Source organism: Staurois parvus, unplaced genomic scaffold (assembly GCF_062004578.1).
Source record: "Staurois parvus isolate SC_StPar_1 unplaced genomic scaffold, SC_StPar_1.0 ptg000082l, whole genome shotgun sequence".
Taxonomy (NCBI): domain Eukaryota; kingdom Metazoa; phylum Chordata; class Amphibia; order Anura; family Ranidae; genus Staurois; species Staurois parvus.
In genome coordinates this window covers 295713-318317 of record NW_028317878.1, presented here as the reverse complement: position 1 = coordinate 318317, position 22605 = coordinate 295713, and the positions used below count along the sequence as shown (strand labels likewise).

General features: G+C 41.0%; 1 protein-coding gene across 1 annotated transcript in view; it reads left to right on the top strand.

Moving 5' to 3' along the window:
• Positions 1-22605, top strand: part of PLEKHA8 (pleckstrin homology domain containing A8) — a 75260-nt gene that overhangs the window by 27311 nt on the left and 25344 nt on the right. The window contains exons 2-3 of the mRNA XM_089669874.1: positions 9117-9233; positions 13720-13875. Coding sequence (XP_089526000.1) covers positions 9117-9233; positions 13720-13875 — 273 coding nt within the window. The remainder of the gene's footprint in view (positions 1-9116; positions 9234-13719; positions 13876-22605) is intronic.

The window sequence follows — 22605 nt, the reverse complement described above, 5'->3', positions numbered from 1 at the left end:
TGGGTCCATGTACACATCTTTGTTTACAGGCATTTGAGTTTACAGCCGTTTTTTGAACGCAGAAAACTTGCGTTCAGCAGTCAATTTTAACAGTGTTTCAAACACAAAACACTTCTAAACGCGGCAAATTGCATCTGAAATTTTTTTTTTAACTCTTCCAGCTCCCAATGCTGTCCAGAGCCTTTTTTAATCATGAAAAATGCATGCAAAGCGTTTTCAGTGTACTCAGATGGACAAAACACTGAACACAGGATGTTCCTACCAAGCTTGTCACACATTGTAATGACCAATTCACACCTCAGACCTCTCCTACCCTTGGAAACAAAAGATATGTTAATGCCCCTTCACACCTTATATTCCTCATGAAGACCCCCTTCCAGGTGGCCTTAATGACTCACTCCACCAAACACCTTTCCCACCCTTGGAAACAAAAGAAATGTTAATGAGCAACTCACACCTAAGCTAATCTCAACACATACTGCTGTCTTTGCTTCTACTCTCTGTATTTCTCTGAAACAGTCTGAAATAGTTAATAATTTACCACTTTTCAATGCATTCTAGGCATTTGGGAGGTTCTCCTGTGCTTATCTTTAAAAAACGCTTCTAAACACGAACGTGCATAAACGCGTTAAGCAAACGCGGCTAAACAGATGTTTTTTACCCTACATTTTCCAACAGTCAGTTTCCATCGTTCAGAAGTGTTCCGTGTACATGGGGTCTAAGGGCTGCAAATGCTTGTTAACTCAAGGGAATGGGGAATACAATCTAGGGCCCCTTTTACACAAATTCAATTTCATTTGTAGGGACCAGTGGGTGGAAATGGACTTGTGTTCGTTTTACACCCACCTACCTCCAATGTGATGATCCAGTCCGCTAAAAAAAAAAAAAAAAAAAAAAAAAGGGGGGAGAATTAACCCACCTCCATCTAGTCGGATCAGATTTGAGGGCAGTCAGGTGTAAACAGATTGCAGAGTCCATTTGTCCCTGACCGCCCATAGAGCAGAGCAGGCTGTGTCTGTGTCCACTCTACCTAAACTGAGTGGACACGGACCTGTCATCCGCCTGCTCTGATCAGCAGGGAATCAATGGACAGATCCCCTGCTGATCTAAACGGAGCCCGCCCCATGGGAAAGGGGCCTAATACTTACCCTACTGCTCGCTCCAGTAGGTTCCATCTAGCTGCGTGACTGGTCCGCTGGAGTCTCTTTTATAAGGTGCTCTGGGCCCCATTCCTGTGATGATGTCATCTGGTAGAGTGCAAGACCAATGCGTTGTACATGTGGACGGCAATGGACTGCCCACAAGCTGGAGCTGAGAAAAGTGCCGGAGGCTGCCTGAATGAAGAGTAAAGTGTATATTACACCTTCGAGTCCATGCTCATTGGGCTTTTACAGAAATTATCTATACCTGACGTAATTTCTTGCTGCTTTCCCACACCCAGGGAGCTGCCCATGCAGTATGTGGCCATGGTCTTCTAAACGCATCGGTGTTTACCCACATATGCGTGACTGATCCTCCAACTCTCCATTGCCACCGCAAAAAAAAGACTAATCATTCTATAGTGCTGAGATAAGGACTGGAAGGACTAATTGCTCTTCTTGAGATAACACTGGAAATGATTACAGGACGCAGAATAGCGCAGAATTTCTGACATGATATCTTTTTGCACTTGGCAATCAGATATGACAAAACATTATTAATGGTATATGTAACAGGCCAAAAGAAAGGTGTTTATTATTTGAGGTTTACATACATTTCATTCCTGTTGTTTCAGCAAGACAGGAGGTGGTAGGAAATCTCACGAGTCACAAGGTGGCAATAAAATAGTCTCTGCCCTGGTGGGGAGATATTTTTCCTGTTTCATCAAGACAGGAAGAGAAATTAAATCCCACAACAGACACAAGACAGCAATATAATCCAGACAGAGAGACAGAGTTTATAACCCTTCTTTCTTTCAAAAACTGATCGATCCGTTGCTCTACCCATGGGCGATGGATCACTTTTCAGAGGCAATTGAGTGGTGGTTTGCAGGTTTTCAGGGGATGATACATCCACCTTTTCCTTTTCTTTTTTTTTTTTGTTCTCAATGGGGAATTTTACATTCCCGTTGACTTCAACATGAGGAGTTAAAATTGCTGCACAGTGCACCTAAACAGTCGCCATGTCTGCTTGTAAGTAGGCGTCCAGGGTGGTAAAAATGCAGATCAACCGCCTATTTTTATTTCTGCATTTACTTTGTGCAAAAATATGCTAGTATTACTGCAAGTTGTCTGGCTAGATTTTCTATCAAAACAACCAGTTTATTGTAAGCTCCACGAGCAGGGCCCTCCTATTCCTTCTGTACTGAAATGTATTGTAATTGTACTGTCTCCCTTATGTTGTAAAGCGCTGCGCAAACTGTTGGTGCTTTATAAATCCTGTGTAATAATAATTGTTCTATACACATATTCCATTACTGGAGATGAGCTTTCATTCATGCTATTACGTGGCTGAACTGACATGGCTGAGTTGTCAAATGAAGTAAGTTTTGCCCTGAAAACGTCATCAGTATTTGATGAGACTGACTTACTAAACCATGCACGCTGTTCTCACATAGAGGTTCTGGACGAAAGGTCAGCCACCAGCGAGAGCTGATAGGAAAACACTGTTAGGGTACAGTCACCCCTACATATCTGGACCCAACCTTATTTTTATATTTTTACAATCAGTATTTTTTTTTCCCATAAATGTTTTATTGAGTAAAGCCAAAAGAACAGTACACAAATCATTCAAGAGGGACAATTACGTACAGTATACAATTACACTGCAGGGTAGGCAGTATGGGAAAGGCAATAGTCTGACTCATCCGTTGTTATAGTAAACAAATGTAAGAAAAACTAACAATGAACTTCTAAGGTGGGCTATTGCCCAACTGTAGGAACCCAGGCATATCTGGTAGTAAGTGGGGAGATAGAATAACAAACCAGATGGCAAAGGCATGAAGATTACGCTCGGGTGGGAGAGATGGATGGGATTAGATATAAAGCTCCATGAAAATTACTTCTAATCCTCAAAACAGGGTCCTGGGGGAGGGGGAAAAAGGGAAGAGGGAGGATATGGAAAAGGAATGTAGGGGGAGGAGACCCCTGGGGAATGTTGGCCAGTACAACAGATGGTCTTTTGAGACAGGATGAAGACCTCCTAGATCAGTGGGAGGCCTAAACGCAGGACTGATCTTTCAGGGGGGACAGTGATGTTTGTAAATGTTGGAATCCTTAAACAGGAACCATCTCCTCCATGTAGAGAGCTATGAGGACATGGTTTCATTGCTCGTTTGCACAAGCTCTTCCATCTCTCCCACCTGATCAACATGATGGAACCATTTGGAGAGTCTCAGGGTCTTGGTGGATCTCCAGTATCTGATTGGGCTGCATTCAGCTGGTGAATTGTAAGGGATCCTTTGTATTTAGAGGGTGACATATTCTTGTGATGAAATAGGAAAGTGGCTGGTCAGAGCCACAGATTCTGGTCTGTTATATGTTTGATCACAAAATACACAGCCTTCCAAAAAGGGCGTATTTGGGGACAGGTCCACCAAACATGTAAAAGCATCCTTATGCCAGATTGGCAACACCAACAAGTGTTGGGTATGTTCTGGAACATGGCATGGAGACATGCGGGAGTACGATACCACTGACTGCGCAGTTCATAGTTGGTTTCTTGTATGTTGACATTAAGGGATCCTTTAAGGAGATTGGTGTTCATACAGGGTAAGCCTTCTTTTAAGAAGTTAGTCTTTAAGTCCTTATTCCAGGCCGCCGTTGCAGATGCTCATTCTTGTGGGAGGTTTGGAACAGTATCGAGTAAATCCGGGTTTTGATGAGTCTGCGGAGATTCTGGGTAACAGAGGCACTCGAACTGAGTCCGGGGTCTGGAAAAGTGTTTGCATTTATGAGCAACATTCAGAAAATGGTGGACCTGGAAGTAAGTCCACCTGGGAAAGGGGCCTAGTCTATCCATTTCTAGAAAAGTTAGGAGTGAGTGGAAAATGTGTTGAGTAAAAAATTTGTTCGCTGGCTGTAAAGGCAACGTCCACCTAGCTTGGGATTATGTTGCACCTCGACAGTGGGGAGTCATCAGGGAGTATCACAGTCTGAGTATCTGGAAGAGAAGCAAGGTTGCTTTTAGTGTCAGGTGAGAGTCAGTAGAACATGGGATACACGGATTGCCAAACTTGCAGCGGGATAGGCATGAAGGATTGCTCTAACATTACCCAGTCTTTCACAGATGGGTGAGCTGACCAGTCTACTACATGTGTCAGATGGCAGGCCCAATAATATTTTTGAATGTCATGGAGGCTAATGCCCCCGGACAGTTTGGGCAGCATAAGCGAGGTATATTTCACCCAATGGCTATTATTATGCCAAAGGATGATAATTGCTGTCTAAAGGTGGCGAAAAAATTACGGGGCAAGAAGATCGGAATGGTTTGAAAAATGTATAATAGGCGAGGTAGTATGTTCATTTTAAATATAGCTGCACGGCCAAACCATGAAAAGTGTGCTTTCTCCCAGAAATGTAAATCAGCATGGATAGTGGTTGCCAATTTTGTGACGTTAAGAGGGTAGAGGTCAGAGAGAGCAGACGGTAGATGTATCCCCAGGTATTCAAGGGAGTGTGAAGACTATTGGAAAGGAAAGTTGTATTTGCATTGGGTAACAATGTCAATTTGTAGTGTGATATTTAAGGCAGTGGACATGGAGTAATTTATTTTATAGTTGGCGATCGTCTGGAAATGCTTTTAGAAGATTCAGGAGGGAGGTTATAGGTTATTGGGTCAGTGAAAAAAATTAGATAGTCTGTGTATGCTGATACCTTAAATTCCTTGTGAGGGGTCACAAGTCCACAGATATTAGGCTCCTGACCTAGAAATGGTTCCAACATAATGACGAAGATTAATGGTGACGGGGCAACCCTGCTGTGTCCCATTGAGAATGGTGAAGGCAACCGATAGGTGGCCAATAACCCGCATTGTGCATGTCCTTTTTTTTCTTTAAAAAGATAAGGCATGGCAAATCTGCCAAAAACGCAGCACAGATCTGCACTGTGTGCATTAATGGGCACATATTTTTTAACACAGGGGGCAAATGCACCTCATGGATAGTACACAGTCACATCTCACTAATTTCACACAGTCATGGTCACACTGTCTGATTTCTCAATATTGCACTCAATATTGTCTTTTTATTTCACAAGCAACTGCAAGTCTTCAGAAAGGTGAATGCACTCTGTGACATCCAGGAGTGTGACTCATCACGTGGTTGAACTGAAGTTGTACAGTCATTGGAACATTCATCACACCATCTCCTCCTTGTTTCATGATGACTGTATTTTCTATAAATAACTTTAATTGTAAAAAAAAGTGTTGGCAAACTTTGCACAGGTAACAGAGGAAAGAACTTATTTCAAAATAGTCCATGCCACATACATCCACATACACCTGCACAGCTGCAGTCGCTAAAAATTGAAAAAAAAACAAACCCAAAATAATAAAGATTTGTGACCACGCTATAAATCCAAAAAATTCAACCAACGTGCATAACTCAATCTAAAAATTTGTATCTCTCATAATCAATAACTGTGCAAAAAAATCATAAATGTGAATAATTCATGTATCCTAAATACGATGTAAAAATTCCACACGGCTTTTATTATAAACTGGAAGAATCCAATGACACCTTCTTTGACTGTTTGGAAAGGATTGGTTAACTTGGCTATATCATTTTATAAGGTCACATACACAAATAGAGCCTGCCCATTCAAGTTTGATAAGATGTGGAACTGCTGCCTACCTGTGATTAACACTAATCTCTGTGCGCATGATATGAATGCCTCACCTCCCTGGTTTAATATTAAAGTAGTGTGTCAATACCTATACAATATGGAATGGATATAGGCAATATTGATGGATGTGGAGGGAGGTGGGGATGGCAACAGGTGGTCTCCTTACGGGACCATTCCCTTTCTATCCTGTTATTTGCTGACAATTGAATATTGTGTTTTTACCTCTGACATGCAAAATTATATCTAGTCCAGAAATATTAATGTCCATTGTATTTCACCATTGAAAAACACCTTCATAGCATTTCTGGCTGTGGCCATCTTGAGTAAGGGCAGAATGAATCATAGTATGAGCTCCTTTCCTACCACATGTTTAATCTGTATATATTCACAATCTTTTACATTATAAAACAGTGCCGAAATATAAGGATTGGTCATAAGGTTTGTAATAGCCTATCTAGACACCCAAAGCAGGTCCAAAGTAGTGTACAGCCTACCACATGTATGGGCTCATTCAGGGAAATTGTCCATTTCAGTCTCATATTTTGGGGCCTTCTGCTGTATATAGATAATATTGCACAGGGGGGAGGGGAAGTTGGAATTAGGACAGCCTTTTTCAACCAGGGTGCCCAGGCACCCTGGGATGCCATCAAGGTTCTTATGGGGTGCCTTGGCAAAATGCCCAAAAATTGTATACAAACCAGCAGGTGGATCAAGCCTGTCTTTTAGTTACACAAAGCCACAGGTTTTCATTGTTCACCATTACAACCTTCTAGCTGCCGGAGTCCTAACAGTCAGTGATGTCATTGGTTGATAAGAAGGACATAGGGGCTCCTGCACAGCGTCTTTTTTTACCCCTCTCCATCAGCACTATGGTCACATTAGTTTGAATGAGGGAGGGAAACTGAGAAAGAAGAGAAACAATAGAATACTAGTCAGTACCAGTGTGCAAAGGTGTATTTGCTTTGAAAGAATAAATCACCTCTGATGTTGGGTGTCCCCCATGTGCAGATGTTGCTGCATTCTGTAAAACGATTAGTTTAGTTTTTTACATTTTTGTAATGGGTGCCTCAAGATTGTGCAGAATTTTAAAGGGCACCTTGACTGAAAAAAGGTTGAGAAACACTGGATTAGTAATATAATTTATTTTAAAGGTAGATGAGATTAGTTAAGCAAGGCCTAATTTTGTCTGTTTTGTATTTTTTATGTGTGTTTTTTGTGTTTTTCTTTTGTACCATTGTGCTTAAAGGGCAACTCCAGTTTCATGGGGAAAAATAGCAAATACAAATAAAATATAGGATATACAATTGTAACACAAGTCATTTTGTAATTAAATGTTATTAAAAATGACTTTTCCTTTTCAATCTGCATCGCTGTAATGTTCTGTAAAATGCAATGCAATATGGCTACCTGGAGGTGTTCTGCACACAAATGGTGTACAGAACGCCCACCAGCAACATCATTTCCTGCTTGTGTGATTGGCTTGCTGATTTTCCCAGAAGTCTGCACTAGGATAAAAGTCAGATTTCAGGCATTCCCTGCAACAAATATGTCATTTTTTGTGAGATACTCTCAATAGGAAATTGCATCTAAAGGGATGCAGACCCTGCACTTTTTCCTCATTAGAGCCCTGCAGGTGCAGCAGCTGATTGATAATTATGAAACCACTTCCATTAGATTCACTTTCCACATGGACACAGACAAACAAACAGCTCTTTCTTCAGAATAACAAAAGGTAGGACTATGCAACAAAGTTTGTTAACATCCTTGCAATATACATAGATCACCCAGAGTGGAGTGGAGTTACTCTTTAAGCATCCTAAAATTTAATAGAATTAAAAAAAAAAAACAAATTGACGTTTACATGCCTTTTCATTTACAGCTTGATCTTCTGTATAGCTGAAATCATTATTGATGTTAGCCAGATCCCAGCATATATATAATGTGTGTATATATTTTACATTCACATCAGTCCCTAACCGTCAAGGCGCTTACAATCTAAGGTCCCCTAACTCACATTCATACATACACATACTAGGGCCAATTTAGACAGGATCCAATTAGCCTACCAGCATATCTTTTGGAGCGTGGGAGGAAACCAGAGTACCCAGAGGAAACCCACGCAGACACATATTCTTTTGTTTTGCAGATGAGAGCACCCGTCATGATTCATACAACTGTAAAAGGTTTGTTGTTTTAGATAGCAAGTATTTAAGGCCCTGTGTACACGGGACACTTCTGAATGATGGAAACTGTCTGCTGGAAAACGTAGGTTAAAAACGTCTGTTTAGCTGCGTTTGCATAAAGCGTTTATGTGCGTTTGTGTTCAGAAGCGTTTTTTACAGATAAGCACAGGAGAACCTCCCAAATGCCCAGAATGCACTGAAAAGTGGTAAATTATTAACTATTTCAGACTGTTTCAGAGAAATACAGAGAGTAGAAGCAGAGACAGAAGTATGTGTTGAGATAATTAGGTGTGAGTTGCTCATTAGCATTTCTTTTGTTTCCAAGGATGGGAAAGGTGTCTGGTGGAATGAGTCATTAAGGTCACCTGACAGGGGGTCTTCATGAGGAATTTGAGGTGTGAGTGGTCATTAACATATCTTTTGTTTCCAAGGCTGGGAGAGATCTGAGGTGTGAATGGTCATTACAATGTGTGACAAGCTTGATAGGAACATCCTGTGTTCAGTGTTTTGTCCATCTGAGTATCTTGAAAACGCTTTGCATGTATTTTTCATGATGAAAAAAGGCTCTGGACAGCATTGGGAACTGGAAGAGTTAAAAAAAAATTTCAGATGCAAACACAAAACAGACGCATTTATAAGCGTTTTGCATTTGAAACGCTGGTAAAAGTTTTCTGCGTTCAAAAAAACGACTGTAAACTCAACTGCCTGTAAACGACTGTAAACAAATATATGTACATGGACACACAGGAAAACATTAGGGTGAGTTCAGGGGCTGCTGAAAAAACCGCTGAACAGCTCCTAAATGTGAGTTTATCAGCTGCAGTGTACATGAGACCTAAGGGTGAAAAAAAGTACATGTTCTGCTCTAGAGATCCGTTCAAAGTTTTGTTTTTTTTTTAAATAAAATGTTTCACTGAAAAAAGGTAAATAAATGTTAAGTTTATTTTTTACTACTGAATGTCCCAATTTGTTTCTACTACTTGGCTGGTGTGTTGATGTAAATATAGAATTCTGACAATTACTATGCACAGAAATTGAATAACAGCACCAGATCTTCAGAGTGAAAGGGATAAACGCAGTGTACATTAACGTATGTCTGTCTTTCCTATAGGGTGGCAGCCACGTTGGTTTCTTCTTTGTGGAGGAATTCTGTCCTATTATGACTCCCAGGAAGACGCCTGGAAAGGTTGTAAAGGAAGTATTCAGATGGCTGTCTGTGAAATTCAAGGTAAATGCCTGCCAGAAAAGATATCAATTACATTTCTCACAGAAGGGGACATTTTTTAATGTCAATTTATTTTCTCATAAAATATGCCTTTGTCACAACTTGGTTATTATTATTATTCAGTATTTATATAGCGCCAAAAGGTTTGCTCAGCGCTGTACATTATAGTGGGGGACAGTACATGAGACAATACAGTAACAATACAATACACGAGGGGTTCGAGGACCCTGCTCTTTCGAGCTTACAATCTAGGAGGGAGGGGGTAGAGGTACAGGAGGAAGTGGCTGTGGGGGATGGAGTGGTAGGAGGAGTGGAGGAGATCGGCTGTTAGGTGAGGGTGGGGTAGGCTTCCCTGAAGAGATGGGTTTTCAGGGTGCGCCTAAAGGTGAGGAGGGTAGGTGACAGTCTGATGTATTGGGGTAGTGAGTTCCAGAGGATGGGGGAAGTCCTGCAGAAGTCCTGCAGTCGGGCGTGGGAGGAGGAGACCAGGGAGCTAGAGAGTAGGAGGTCTTGTGAGGAGCGAAGGGCACGGGTAGGGTGGTATTTGGGTATCAGGTCAGTGAGGTAGTTTGGGGCAGCGTTATGAATGGCTTCAAATGTCTGTGTTAGTAATTTGAATTTAATGCATTGGGCAATCGGGAGCCAGTGGAGGGAATGACAAAGGGGGGGTAGCAGAAGCGAAGCGGTTGTTAAGGTGGATGAGTCTGGCCGCTGAGTTCAGGATAGACTGAAGTGGGGATAGCCTGTGTTGGGGTAGGCCAGTGAGAAGGGAGTTGCAGTAGTCCAGACGTGAGATAATAAAGGAGTGAACAAGTTCTTTAGTAGTGTCTGGGGTTAGGAACAAACGTATTTTGGAGATGTTACAGAGGTGGAGCCTGCATGAGTTTGCCAACGATTGGACATGGGGTTGGAAGGACAGGTTTGAATCTAGAGTGACACCTAGGACTTTGGCTTGCGGGGTGGGACTGATGGTGGCGTTGTTGGTTGTGATGGAGAGGATGGGGGGGGGGGGCGCGGGCTGGGGGGAAAATCAGGAGCTAGGTTTTGGAAAGGTTCAATTTGAGGTAATGGAGCGACATCCAGTCTGATACGTTGTTCAGTAGGTGGGTGATACGGGCGGAGACTGAAGGGGTGAGGTGAGGGGTGGAGAGGTAAATTTGCATGTCATCGGCGTAGAGGTGATAGTTGAAGCCGTGGGAGTGTATCAGTTTGCCGAGGGAGGAGGTGTAGATGGAGAAGAGAAGGGGCCCGAGGACAGAGGTTATAGTTCCTTCATCTTAAGATAGAAAGGCAAAAAATCTACCACTGAAATGTAATATGATTAAAACATTAGCATTGGTCACATCAGCCAATAAGGATGTTGTGGAACACTAAAAAACACTGGTGGGGCTCATTTACACATTGTGGCATGACCTGCATTTTTCCACACTTGATCAATGCAGGCCACCTCCATGGCATGTAGAAAACAATTGTTTTATTGCTCCGTGACCCTACCACAAGGCTGGTGTAATGTGCAGTGCAGAAAAATGCAGACATGATGTGATTTCCCAAAGCATACTGGATGGCACTGCAGGCCACCATGACACAGGGCACCGCAGTGTTGTGCTGTGGCCTGCATGGAGTGTACACTTTGTACTCTTCCAATAAAGTTAATGAAAATAAAGGTAAACAGTGCCTTGCATTGTAAAACTCGGGGCATCACTCGCCACCCCTGCTACACAGTGGACACCAGCCGCACACTAAAAGATGTTGTTTCAGCATGCAGCTGGTGTGAACGCAACCATACACATTGGTGTTGTGTAAAGTGTATGTCAAATCCATTTTCTTCTTCATTTTTATTTTTATTTTTGGATAGAGTGAGAAATAAATAGATTCCTGGTCAGGTTTTACTGCTATTCAAGACATTGCTAGAGATTTTTCCTCAAATTTTATCCCGCTGACAACAGTTTTGCTGGACAGGAAGTGAGGGTAGATTTGAAACAGGAACACTGAGAGAAATACAAATCTGACAGGGGTTCTAGCTTTCCTCTACTTTTTTTCTGTTTGTTTTGCTGTTTGATAGTTCCCCTTTCTTCCTGTCTGGTAAAATGTTCAGCAGAACAGGAAGTGATGATAAAAAAAATCCCTGGGGTCACCAGGACAGACAGAAGTGTAAATTTCCCCAGTGGAAAGACAGACTGCAAACAAGCTGAAAACAGTCAAATGGTTTCCTACTCTATCCAAAGTAAATAAAAAGAAAAGGTTTGCTTTTAACCACTTGCCCTCCAGAGGATTTACCCCCCTTCCTGACCAGGCAATTTTTTGTGATATGGTGCTGCATTATTTTAACTGACAGTTGTGCGGTCATGCAATGCTGCACCAAAATGAAATTTATGTCCTTTTTTCCAAATAGAGCTTTCTTTTGGTGGTATTTGATTGCCTCTGCAGTTTTTATTTTTTGCACTATAAACCAAAAAAGACCTGACAATTGTGAGAAAAAAACAGTATTTTTAAACTTTTGCTATAAAACATGTCCAGTAAAAAATGTTTAAAAATCAAATTTCATCATAAATTTAGGCCAAAATGTATTCTGCTACATGTCTTTGCTATACAAAAAAAAAATTCCCAATACATGTAAATTAATTGGTTTAATGTGAAAGTTATAGTGTCTACAAATGGTGGTATATATACAAAAATGTATTTATTTTTTTTTATACTAGTAATGGCGGCAATCAGTGGCTTGTAGCAGGACTATGGGACTACATCGGTCATTCTGACACTGGAGGGGAACTGACTAACTGCCACTGATATCCCAGTGACACCAATACAGTGGTCAGTGCTAATAAAAAGCACTGACACTGTACTAATGACACTGGGCAGGAAGGGGTTAACATCTGGGCAATCAGAGGGTTAATTGTGTGCTGTTTTACTGTGTGTGCTGTGTGTTTTACTAGGGAAACATGCTGCTTTGTATTGCCCTGATATGCAGAGCAATACAAAGCAGCATGTTGGCACTGACAGGGGAGAGATCTCTGTCGCTTTCACACAGACCTCTCCCCTGGTACTGTTCCTCAGCAATTGCCATGTGCTAGCGAGGAATCTCCATCCGGGACCCTGTGATCGACAGCTGTAGCTGCCAATGGCGGCGTGGGTAGGGCGATGCACATGTGCAACCCCTACCCAGATATGCGAAATCACGTGTGTGTGTGTGATTTGCGCAGCCTTGCCGCCCTGTAGTAGTAGTTCTGCTATAGGGCAGCAGGGAACCAGCTAAATACATGTCAACCAAAGAGTTTATGCAGGGGAAAGCACTAAAAGCTGTGACATGCTGAGGGCCAAGAAGTGTTTTCTCTAGCACGCAGCTGGACATGTACAAAATTAAAACAAAAAAAAAATGATATTGGTCCTGGCAGCTAGAATCATAATCAAACCATATGGGCCCATTCACATCTATGTTTTTGCAGTAACATGCGTACTTATGTCAACCACAGCCAGTCAGCAAATGAGGAGAGAGGGGGCAGGGCCAAGCCGTGAATGGACACACAGAGCAGCAGGTGCCCCCATAGCAAGATGCTTGCTGTGGGGGTACCCGACAGACAGAAGGAACCAGAAGAGCCTCCGGGGACCCCAAGAAGAGGAGGATCCAGGCTGCTCTGTGCAAAACTAGGTAAGTATAGATGTGTGGTATTTTACAAAATAAAAAAAATTAAACTTTAGAGCGCTTTAAGTGCCCGTTTTGTCCAGGGGCTCAGGGAAAAGCTGTACTTACCCATTCCAACGATCAGTCGAAAAACTCTGCTCCCCCAGGTCCAATGGTGGACTGTTCCTGCCGTCCTTACATCCAGAGCTGGTCTATGGGCGTGATAACGTCAGAAACAGCCCATTCACAAGACCACTAGTGTGCGTGGGGGGGGGGGGGTGCAGGAGTGGCGGGGACCGGTTATATGCTCATAGGATAGGCGGATTAGGCAAGTATATCTTTGCTTTCCGTGCCCCTAGACAAAAACAAGCATTTAACCCATGCAGTGCAGGCTCATCCCTACTGCATAATAATAATTGTGCCCAGAATTCTTTTTTAATGCAACTCACCACAAAGGTGTGAGGGGGCACTAAAGGCCTGGGTCGGCTTTTTTTGCATCTTAACTGCTTCTCTTCCCATACAAATCTATAGGAATACAAAAGTAGCTTGATCCAGGTCATATGGAGGTCAACTGCTTGTCAAATGCACCATTCAATTAATTCTGAATGACTGATTTTAAAAATCATTTCAACCAAGTATCAAATTTAAGTTTATCATCTAGAGCCCAAAACCCATTGTTCCAGGCCCCAGAGTCTTCAAAGGGAGCATATTAGTTTTTATAGAACTATTACATAATTATTTTCAATACAGATATTTACTGGGTTACTTTGAAAAAGTGTATTTATTTTCTCATTAAATATATTCTATTGTAATGGATGAAATTTTTAATATATGCCTTTTAAACAGTATGTTATATTGTTGTGTTGCCAGTTCATCCTACAGACAGCACGCGGATGGACTTGGCTATTCCAGGAGAACAGTACTTCTATCTGAAAGCCAGGACAGCGGCAGAGCGACAGCAGTGGCTGGTGGCTCTGGGATCTGCAAAGGCCTGTATAACTGACATAAGAACCAAGAAAGAGAAGGGTAAGCTGGTCAGTTCATGCATTATGAGTCGTCTTAAAGTGGCAAAAAAAAATAATGCTGTTAGAAATGATAGCTGTAGCAGAGGTGCTTGCACATATCGGCAGTAGCTTTTTTATGAAATCTTTTTTTATGTAAAGTAGACAGCAAGAAAGTACATGTATCAGATAATAGACAATTCTTTAAAGCGTTATTAAACCCCAAATCAAACATTTATTATGTTGAAGCTTACCAGTTCTTAAATGTGGTGGCTGCATTCATTTTCTTTTTTAGGCTTTCTTTCCTTTATTTTCACATGGTGATCCAGCCAGTAAGTCTGTTGTTTTTAATAGAACAAGCTGTCCTGCAGATGTAACAGTTAGAGGGCTGAGACAAACCATTTACCGCTGACGGGTGCTTGCAATGATCAACTTTTATTTATATACAGTTACAAGAAACAAGTATGTGAATCCCTTGGAATTAACTGGTTTTTGGCAGTAGTTTGCCATAAAATGTGATCTGCTCCTCCCCAAAGTCACAACAATAGACAAGCACAGTGTGCTTAAGATGATAACATGCACAAAATTCTAAGTTCTCAGGTCTTTATGGAACACAGCCATTAAACATTCTCAGTGCTGGAAGAAAAAGTAAGTGAAGCCTTTAAGTTAATAGCTGGTCGAACCTGCTTTGACAGCAATCATTTCAAGCAAGTGCATCCAGTAGGTCTGGATCAGACCTGAACAACAATCAGGAGAAATTTTAGACCATTCCCTTTATAAAACTGCTTCAGCTCAGACACATTTACATAGTTATATAGTTATTCTGGCTGAAAAAAGACAAAAGTCCACCCAGTTCAACCATAGCAAAAAAATAAAAGTTATAATCCTATACCCAAAGTTGATCCAGAGGAAGAAAAAAAAACCAGCAAAGCATGATCCAATTTGCTCCTGCTGGGAAAAAAAATTCCTTCCTGATCCCCTGAGAGGCAATCGGATATTCCCTGGATCAACTTTACCTATAAATGTTAGTATCCAGTTATATTATTTGTATCTAGGAAAGAATCCAGGACTTTTTTGAAGCAATCCACTGAGCTAGCCAGAACCAACTCTTGAGGGAGTCTATTCCACATTTTCACAGCTCTCACTGCGAAGAAACCTTTCCGTGTTTGGAGATTACATTTCTTTTCCTACAGACGTAAAGAGTGCCCCCTTGTCCTCTGTGTTGACATTTGTTGGATATCTGGTGTGAACGGCTCTCTTGGGATCATTCCACAACATCTCTATGGGGTTAAGGTTTGAGCTCTGACTTTGCCACTCCAAAAGGCAATTGAGATGAATCAAGTATCTGACTTCTTTGGTCCATTAAAGTTCCACTCTAGGATAATTTTTGACTGGAGTTCAGCTTTAACCATTTGAAGTGATCCACTAACACATATGGCTGGTTCACACTGGGAACTGCATGTGAATCGCACCGGAACGCTGTGCATTGTGATTTTGCACCGCACCAAAACTAGTGCATGTACACTGCAATGGAATCGCATGGTACGTTCGTTTGCAACCTGCATTTGAGGTGTCATTAACTTATTACTGACACCCTCAGAACACACATTGATCCAGCAGTCGTGCTGAATTTGTGTATATTCATATATCAGTGGATTTTAGGCTAATAGACTGTGCAGTTGCACTTATTCTCCCCAGAGCTTAGTGAATGTGCTAAACATTTGCTCATTTCCATCATCCAATCACGTGCAAGCAAAAATGTTGCGCTTTTTTTTATGTTCATTTCACCTGATTGGTGTTCTTTACAAAGTGAAGCTTTACCGTATTTACTAAGCTCTGGGGAAAATGAGTGGAACTGCACTTACAGAGTGCACATTCTATTTGCCTTTAGTAAATCCACCCCAATGTCACTTTGAAAGGTTTCCTTTAGGAGTGGCTGTAACTAAAATATCTTTTAGATAAAGAAGAAATATAGCAAAGCAAAGAATAAAGGTGTGTGCAGATACTACAGAGCTGTGTAAATGGTGCTACCCGCCTTCCTGGGTTAGTGAAATATTCCTCTCTTGCATTGGCGTTCAATGTAGGTGGGAGATTAATTTGCCTTTGTTCAAGGAACCCCCTGGCAACCTCAGGAGGAACCCTGGTTAAGAAAGAGCACTCTAGCTATAAAGGGTTAGTAAACCAATGAAGATCAACCGTGTCTTCATTTGTTGTTTGGGAACACTGATACCACCTGCCTGCCATAGTTCCTGGCTTTGTTCAGCTGTGGAGTAATGGGCGTTCCTCCCACCTTTTTGAAACTGATAGTGAGCCAATAATGAAAGGTTGTGATACTGGCAGCATCCCTATACATAGTACAAAAGAAAGGCGACCAAAAGGTCAAAGGATTCCCCAGGGGACTTTAGAGGCAGAAGATATGAAACATGAAATATATTAAACAAGCAATCTGTCTTTATTAATTCCAAAAAAATGGCCAATGGGACAAAGGTAAAATACAATATGATACACCAAATAATTGAGCCAGCATATACCTAAGTGTATTAAGAAATACAACAGTATAGATACATGTCTTGCTTGGTGATAATAAAATCTTCCCAACATGTTTCGAAACTGAGTTCTCTTCCCCTTTCCCCTTGTCCTCTTCCTCCCCTTTTTTTCTGCCGTTCTATACATCCCTTTACAATGTGTGTATATGCTGTAAACTTGATTGTATGTAATTACTGATATGACATTATTGTATTGTAGCCTCACTATACCAGTAAATTTCCCTGAAGAAGGAACTCCATTCCGAAATGTGTTGGGAATTATGGGAAGATTTTATTATCGCCAAGCAAGACATGTATCTATACTGTTGTATTTCTAAATACAGTTGGGTATATGCTGGCTCAATTATTTGGTCTCCCACCTTTTGGATGCTCCTAGCCCTCTAGTTGCATTTTTCATAAAAAAAACACTCTAACACCCCGGTCACACCGATCCAACTTTGAAATTTCCAATGAAGTCGCCTGATTTCAAAGTCGGATGGTATTCCGACTTGAGGTGCGACTTGCAATACACAGATGTCTATGCAAGTCATACCTAAAGTAGTGCATGTACTACTTTAGAAATCAGTGTGGCCCCCAACCAAGATGGAATCGCACCGATATGACTGCTGTAATTGCGGACAATAGGGTGCGACTTGCCATATGATTGCAAGCTGCATCGCATGGCAAGTCGCACCCAGTGTGACCGTAGTGTTAGGCTTCTTGCATACTGCAGCTTGAAAAAGCTCAGTACTGCATTTTTTTTTACTGAGGTAAAATGTAGCCCATTATTTGAAATGTGCCTTTGCACACAGGCGTGTAAATAAGCGCCGTGTATTCCTTAGTAAAAAAATAGGATAATCTGCATTTTGGTCAGTAATTTATGCCACATGCATGCAAATATGCGCAAGTGTGTGCGAATATACGCATGTGAGCATAAATATTGTCCCTGAGAATACACTGTGTGCGCAAACGCGCATATGCACACAAATACACAAATGAATACGTGCGAATACGCAAAAAACAAGCACCTGAAATTACATTCACAGCAGATTCTCAAAAATCAGTACCGTGTGCAAGAAGCCTTAATCTTCCAGGAAGAGTAGGACCCATCTTAATGTGATTCGAAAGATGGTAATTTTGTCTTTTTTTTTTTTTTTTTAATAACACCTATATAGCGATAGCCAGCAGCACTGATTGCTTGGAAAAAATCGGTAGATCAACTTCTGTACAACCTGCCTGCCTATGTATGGATCGAATTTCGATCCATGTATGGGCAGCCTTTATCCTAGCTCAGGTGGGTATCCTGCATTTTAATAAATATTAAGGATTGCAGTCAGACTCCAGTGTTTCCATCTATTTATATTGTATGGAAGACTCAAAGGAGCTGGTTGGAAAATTATCCGCTGAAAAGTGACTGCATCCAATCAGATGCATTCACTGTTCAGGTATTGTGACAGCCATGGGTGCCTGCTGTCTGAACACAATAGCTGATAGGGGATGGAGTCTGTGGGCTGAACAGGGGAAACCTATACAAGTATGGCTATGGAAAAGAAACATTAAAAGAAGAATAAGAACGTCCTCAAAAATAGCTACAGCTATTTTTGTGTTTATTAAAAATCAACCGCTACAAAAACTGTAGCGGCTGACTTTTAACAAATAGATACTCACCAGGATCCCGTGATGTGATCACCTGAGTCATCCCTCCCCTCCCTCTTCTGTCCCCAGTGCCGGCATCTCAACTGGGGGCACCCAGATGTGACAGCTTGCGGATTCACAGCTGGGTGCCCACTGTGCATGCGCGGGCCATGTTGCGCAATGTAAATGGTCCTACAGTTTTCTGAGACCTGTCACGTGTCCCAGAAGACTGCAGGGAGGGAGAGGGGAGGAGAACTTGTGATTGCAATCGCCTCGGAAATTGGAGCAGAAGTAGGAGCAGGTACCTGTTAAAATCGGGTACCCCCCCCCCCAAAAAAAAAAGTGCTGTTTGGGGAAGAAGAGAGGGAAGGAATTTCTGCCCTATTTCTTAGCTACCTTAAATGTTAAAATTCTAGAGTTTAAAAGTACTTCCCTTTAACACAAGATCTGCTGGACTTCTCCTGTAACCATCAATCACACCTTACAATGAGCTGGATCTCCTAGCCATGGCCCCTTTTTTCCTATTCACTCCAAGGGTAAGTTTCTTACTTTTTTTTGGACCCTGTACCATACCATGTAATTCTGGATGTGAACCAGTTCTGACCAGTGTTAAAAACATAAAATACAGCAGCTAGGTTTTGTCACCCAACAAGAATTACTTTTTGAAAAGGCAACACTTAAGGTGACCATAGTTGGATCGAAATTCGTCCTGTTTAGCAGGGACCAACCAAATTCGGCCCATGTGTGGACATTGCAGGTGAGAAGTAGATCTACTGATCGATTTTTGTTTACCAACACTATTGGATAAAAGCCGCTGCAGCACTGATCTGCATATTCTGACATTGGAGGAGACTCCCCACGGTCAGAATACAATATCACCACAGGGAGGATTCCACCATCCACCTCAAATGTGTGGATGAGGGAATCCTCCAGTTTGATTGTTCAACCTGCTGGCTGAACAAAAAAAACGTAAACCATGTATGGCCAGCTTAGTGCACATTACACTGTTCTGCCATGCATGTACCAACTGTCAGCCCTTATCAATGACTGATATTATTTTATTTGTTTTCTATTGTGGAGAATGATTACAGCCTCATTGGGGAAATTCACCCTTAAGCTGGCCATGTGAACGTTTGTATGACTGTTCACACAAAAATTTGTACACACGCAATACATTCGATGACTTGATGAATGTCTCTCGACAGGACTTCATTAAATATAAAGATTCCGAGCCAAGTGATATAATCACATATAATATCCTGCCAACATCCCAAATAGATAAAATACAAAACACAAAGAAGAAATCCCACCCCCACCCTGGGACTTTACAGTTAGAATCACTAATACAAAGCGCCTAAAAGGCAATTGCCAATCTTTATCACAAAAAGTCATAAAAAGACCCATAGGTCCAATAAAACAGTGTCATGAGTACACACTGAATAGTAACCTACAGTACATATATAGCACAGCACCAATTATACATATACCCTGCTAATCAAAGGTACACTGAGGAACTGCCAACAATAATGTAGCTTGGTCAGTTTGGGTGTAGTCCTCGAATAGATCCCAACATGTTTGAGAAAATAATCTCTTCAGGAGAAGAAATGGGTTTATCAGTTCTAAAAGTATGTATGTATGTAACATACAAAAGTAATTGATACATAAAAAATTTGACTACATACATACACACTGTATATGTAGTGGTTCTTTAAAACAATGGCAAATAATCTAATGGAGCTGGTTTCTGCTGCCAGCCACGCAGGCCACATGGGAGGGTGATCCACTGCACACCTACAGGGACTCTCCGGTACTCACCAATGTGTACATATGCAATGTCTATAATTAGATAAAAAATATAAATTAATTACTTATTAGTAAGGGTAGTCCCTAGGGAAACCAAAAACTTTCCTGAGGGAGAGTAAAAAGGAAAACATTATTGGTATATGGTCATTGAACTCCAAATATGGAAGCAAGCAGAAAAGAAAAACAAATTAAAATTAAATCTATAAACCAAGCTGGTAGGACATGAGTCAACACTTCACTGCAAAGCTTCTGCAAAGAGACTGACAGAATGGAAGACTCAATATAAATACTCTACCGAAATGGGGGACCACCTACACGTGTGGCTAATCTTTTCATAGGTATTGTGTGAAGATGCTGTCCAGTTCACCATAGCCATATGGTACCCGGACGCATCTACCCAAAGGCTTTGAATATTGTGGGGAATTTTTATAGCCTCACGTCTTTGTTGCTTTCTGAGTCCTCATTGGGAAGATTCACCCTTAAGCTGGCCATACGAATGTTTGTATGACACAAAAATTCCTACCAGTATATTCGATGACTTGATGAATAATGCTTGAATGTACTTCAAAGTACTTTCCTGAACAAAAACCACACACTGACTGTTAGAAGCTTCAAAAAACATTTTCCATCCTATTCCTTAGAATTTTCTCATCCCTGTGGTTATAACAAATGTGGACTTGACCCCACTAATTTGAAAATTTAATGAGTGTTCTAAAACAAAAATTCTCTAAATGTTTCTAGTGTTTTACTTTATGGTGACAGAATGTAAGGTACAATCCCAAAATTTGATAGTTTTAGTGGAACAGAAGGTTTGGAGAACTCTCCAAATGGGAGATATCTACATTGGTGACATCTATAGGATTTCCTTTAACTTTGGGGTGATTTCCTCTCACTTTCTAGTATGTCACCAAGACAGGAAGTGAGAAGACATTTCTCCAGCAGGGACAAACAGCATTAAAAAACTAACTGTTGATCTAACACTAAATTTCTCCAGCAGGGTAAGAAATGGGTATATCAGTTCTAAAAGTATGTAAACCGCATTAGAAGACTAACTGTTGATCTAACACTAAATTTCTCCAGCAGGGACAAACATAGCATTAGAAGACTAACTGGTGATCGAACCCTAACCCCTCCTATCCAAAAGACAAAAGACACATTGTATGAATAGCTTTGTGTCTGCTTTTTTGTGTAATCGCATAGTAAAATAGAATGAATCTCAGTAACATAATTCTGGACTGGGTATGCAAGTCGTCTGATTTTCTGAATATTACAAGAAAGACAGAAACATAATTGTTACCTAACAAACACTACACAGAGGTGAAACTATCAGCTCTAAGCTTTCACACAAAACACTGTGAAGGACCCATGATTCACAATGTTCCACATTCAAAACATCACCATTCAGCAATACAGGAGCCAGCAGCCATGACATCCTGCAAGATAATTATATTTGGAAAGCTTTACTCATAAATCCTTCTGGGAAATTACATGTTATCTCCAAATTGGGAGAATGAGACCAACCAGAATAAACAACTTCAGAAATGTCACTTGGACATATTCCGTAAGGCAAAGAGGAATGCACAAAAGTGCACTGACGCCAAGTAGTCGAAGAGAAGTTATTTTCCAACAGTATGGCTGTTCTGGGTACATTATATTTAATAAAACATTTCTAGTGCTGACTGCTGCTGGCATCCCGGTAAATCTTAGCACCTTTTGGCAGTCACAGACCAATTATTTGTGTACAAAACAGAGAATTCAGCTACCATTCATCAGGACATTTATAGACACTTCCTTGTTGTTGTATAGTAACTCTTTTGTTAGTGTTTCCCAGCAATTGTCATCCATTTTTCTTTATTACACCAGTATTAATAAAGTCAGCTGAATTTGTGCACAGATCATTCAAATTAAAATCTAACGTTCAGACGTTACAGTCTTGACAACAAATACTACTTATGATCTGCCTGACAGGTCTTCTAGCATGAAAGAAGATTTCTGTCATCACATCTGTTGAATGCAGATTAGGAATTTAATCCACAAATTGGTGACCTGCCACCTAGTCAAATCCTGCGATTTAGATAGGATATTGCTCAACAGGAGCCCAGTGACAAGGCCTGTTCCATCTTCCCTTTTCCGCAGCAAAGATTGTTCTGTCCTCTGAAATTTGAATCATAAGTACATAATGACTTGTCTAAATGTAAAAATATTTGGTATACCTTGAAATATTTGGTATACGGTGTAAGTGCAGGTAAGGAGGCTTCTGTTCTGTTATTTAGACGAAACCTGAAGCTGCTATATATACTTAACACAGCAGATCGTAGACTTGGAGTTTTAATGATTTGAAGTATAGATGTTGTAATGCTAAATGGTTAAGGCAAGCAAACCTACAATGCATTTACTTCTTAAGAAGAGAATCCAAGATTATCCTCAAGCATTCACTGTAAGAGATTAAGTGAACTGCTATACAAGATACTTATAATCTAAAGCACACTAAAATTAAATATAAACATTTGAATAGAGAGACAGCTTTTCTAAAAAATGGTGTTGATCTTCATCCTGATATTTGTCTTCTGGATCTCACTATCTGTTATCTTAATCCCTATAGATACCATTATGTTTATCTTTTAAATGTTACTGAATCTAGAATTTGACAGGCCAGTGTGTTTACTAATCAAGCACCACCCTCTCTTTGAGCACATTGGAGCAAAAGAGGGAGGTTGCACAACATATGCAAGGATTCAACCTATGTCTGTAGCCCTTTAAATGTCCTTGGATATTCCCAGCCTCTGAGCTCA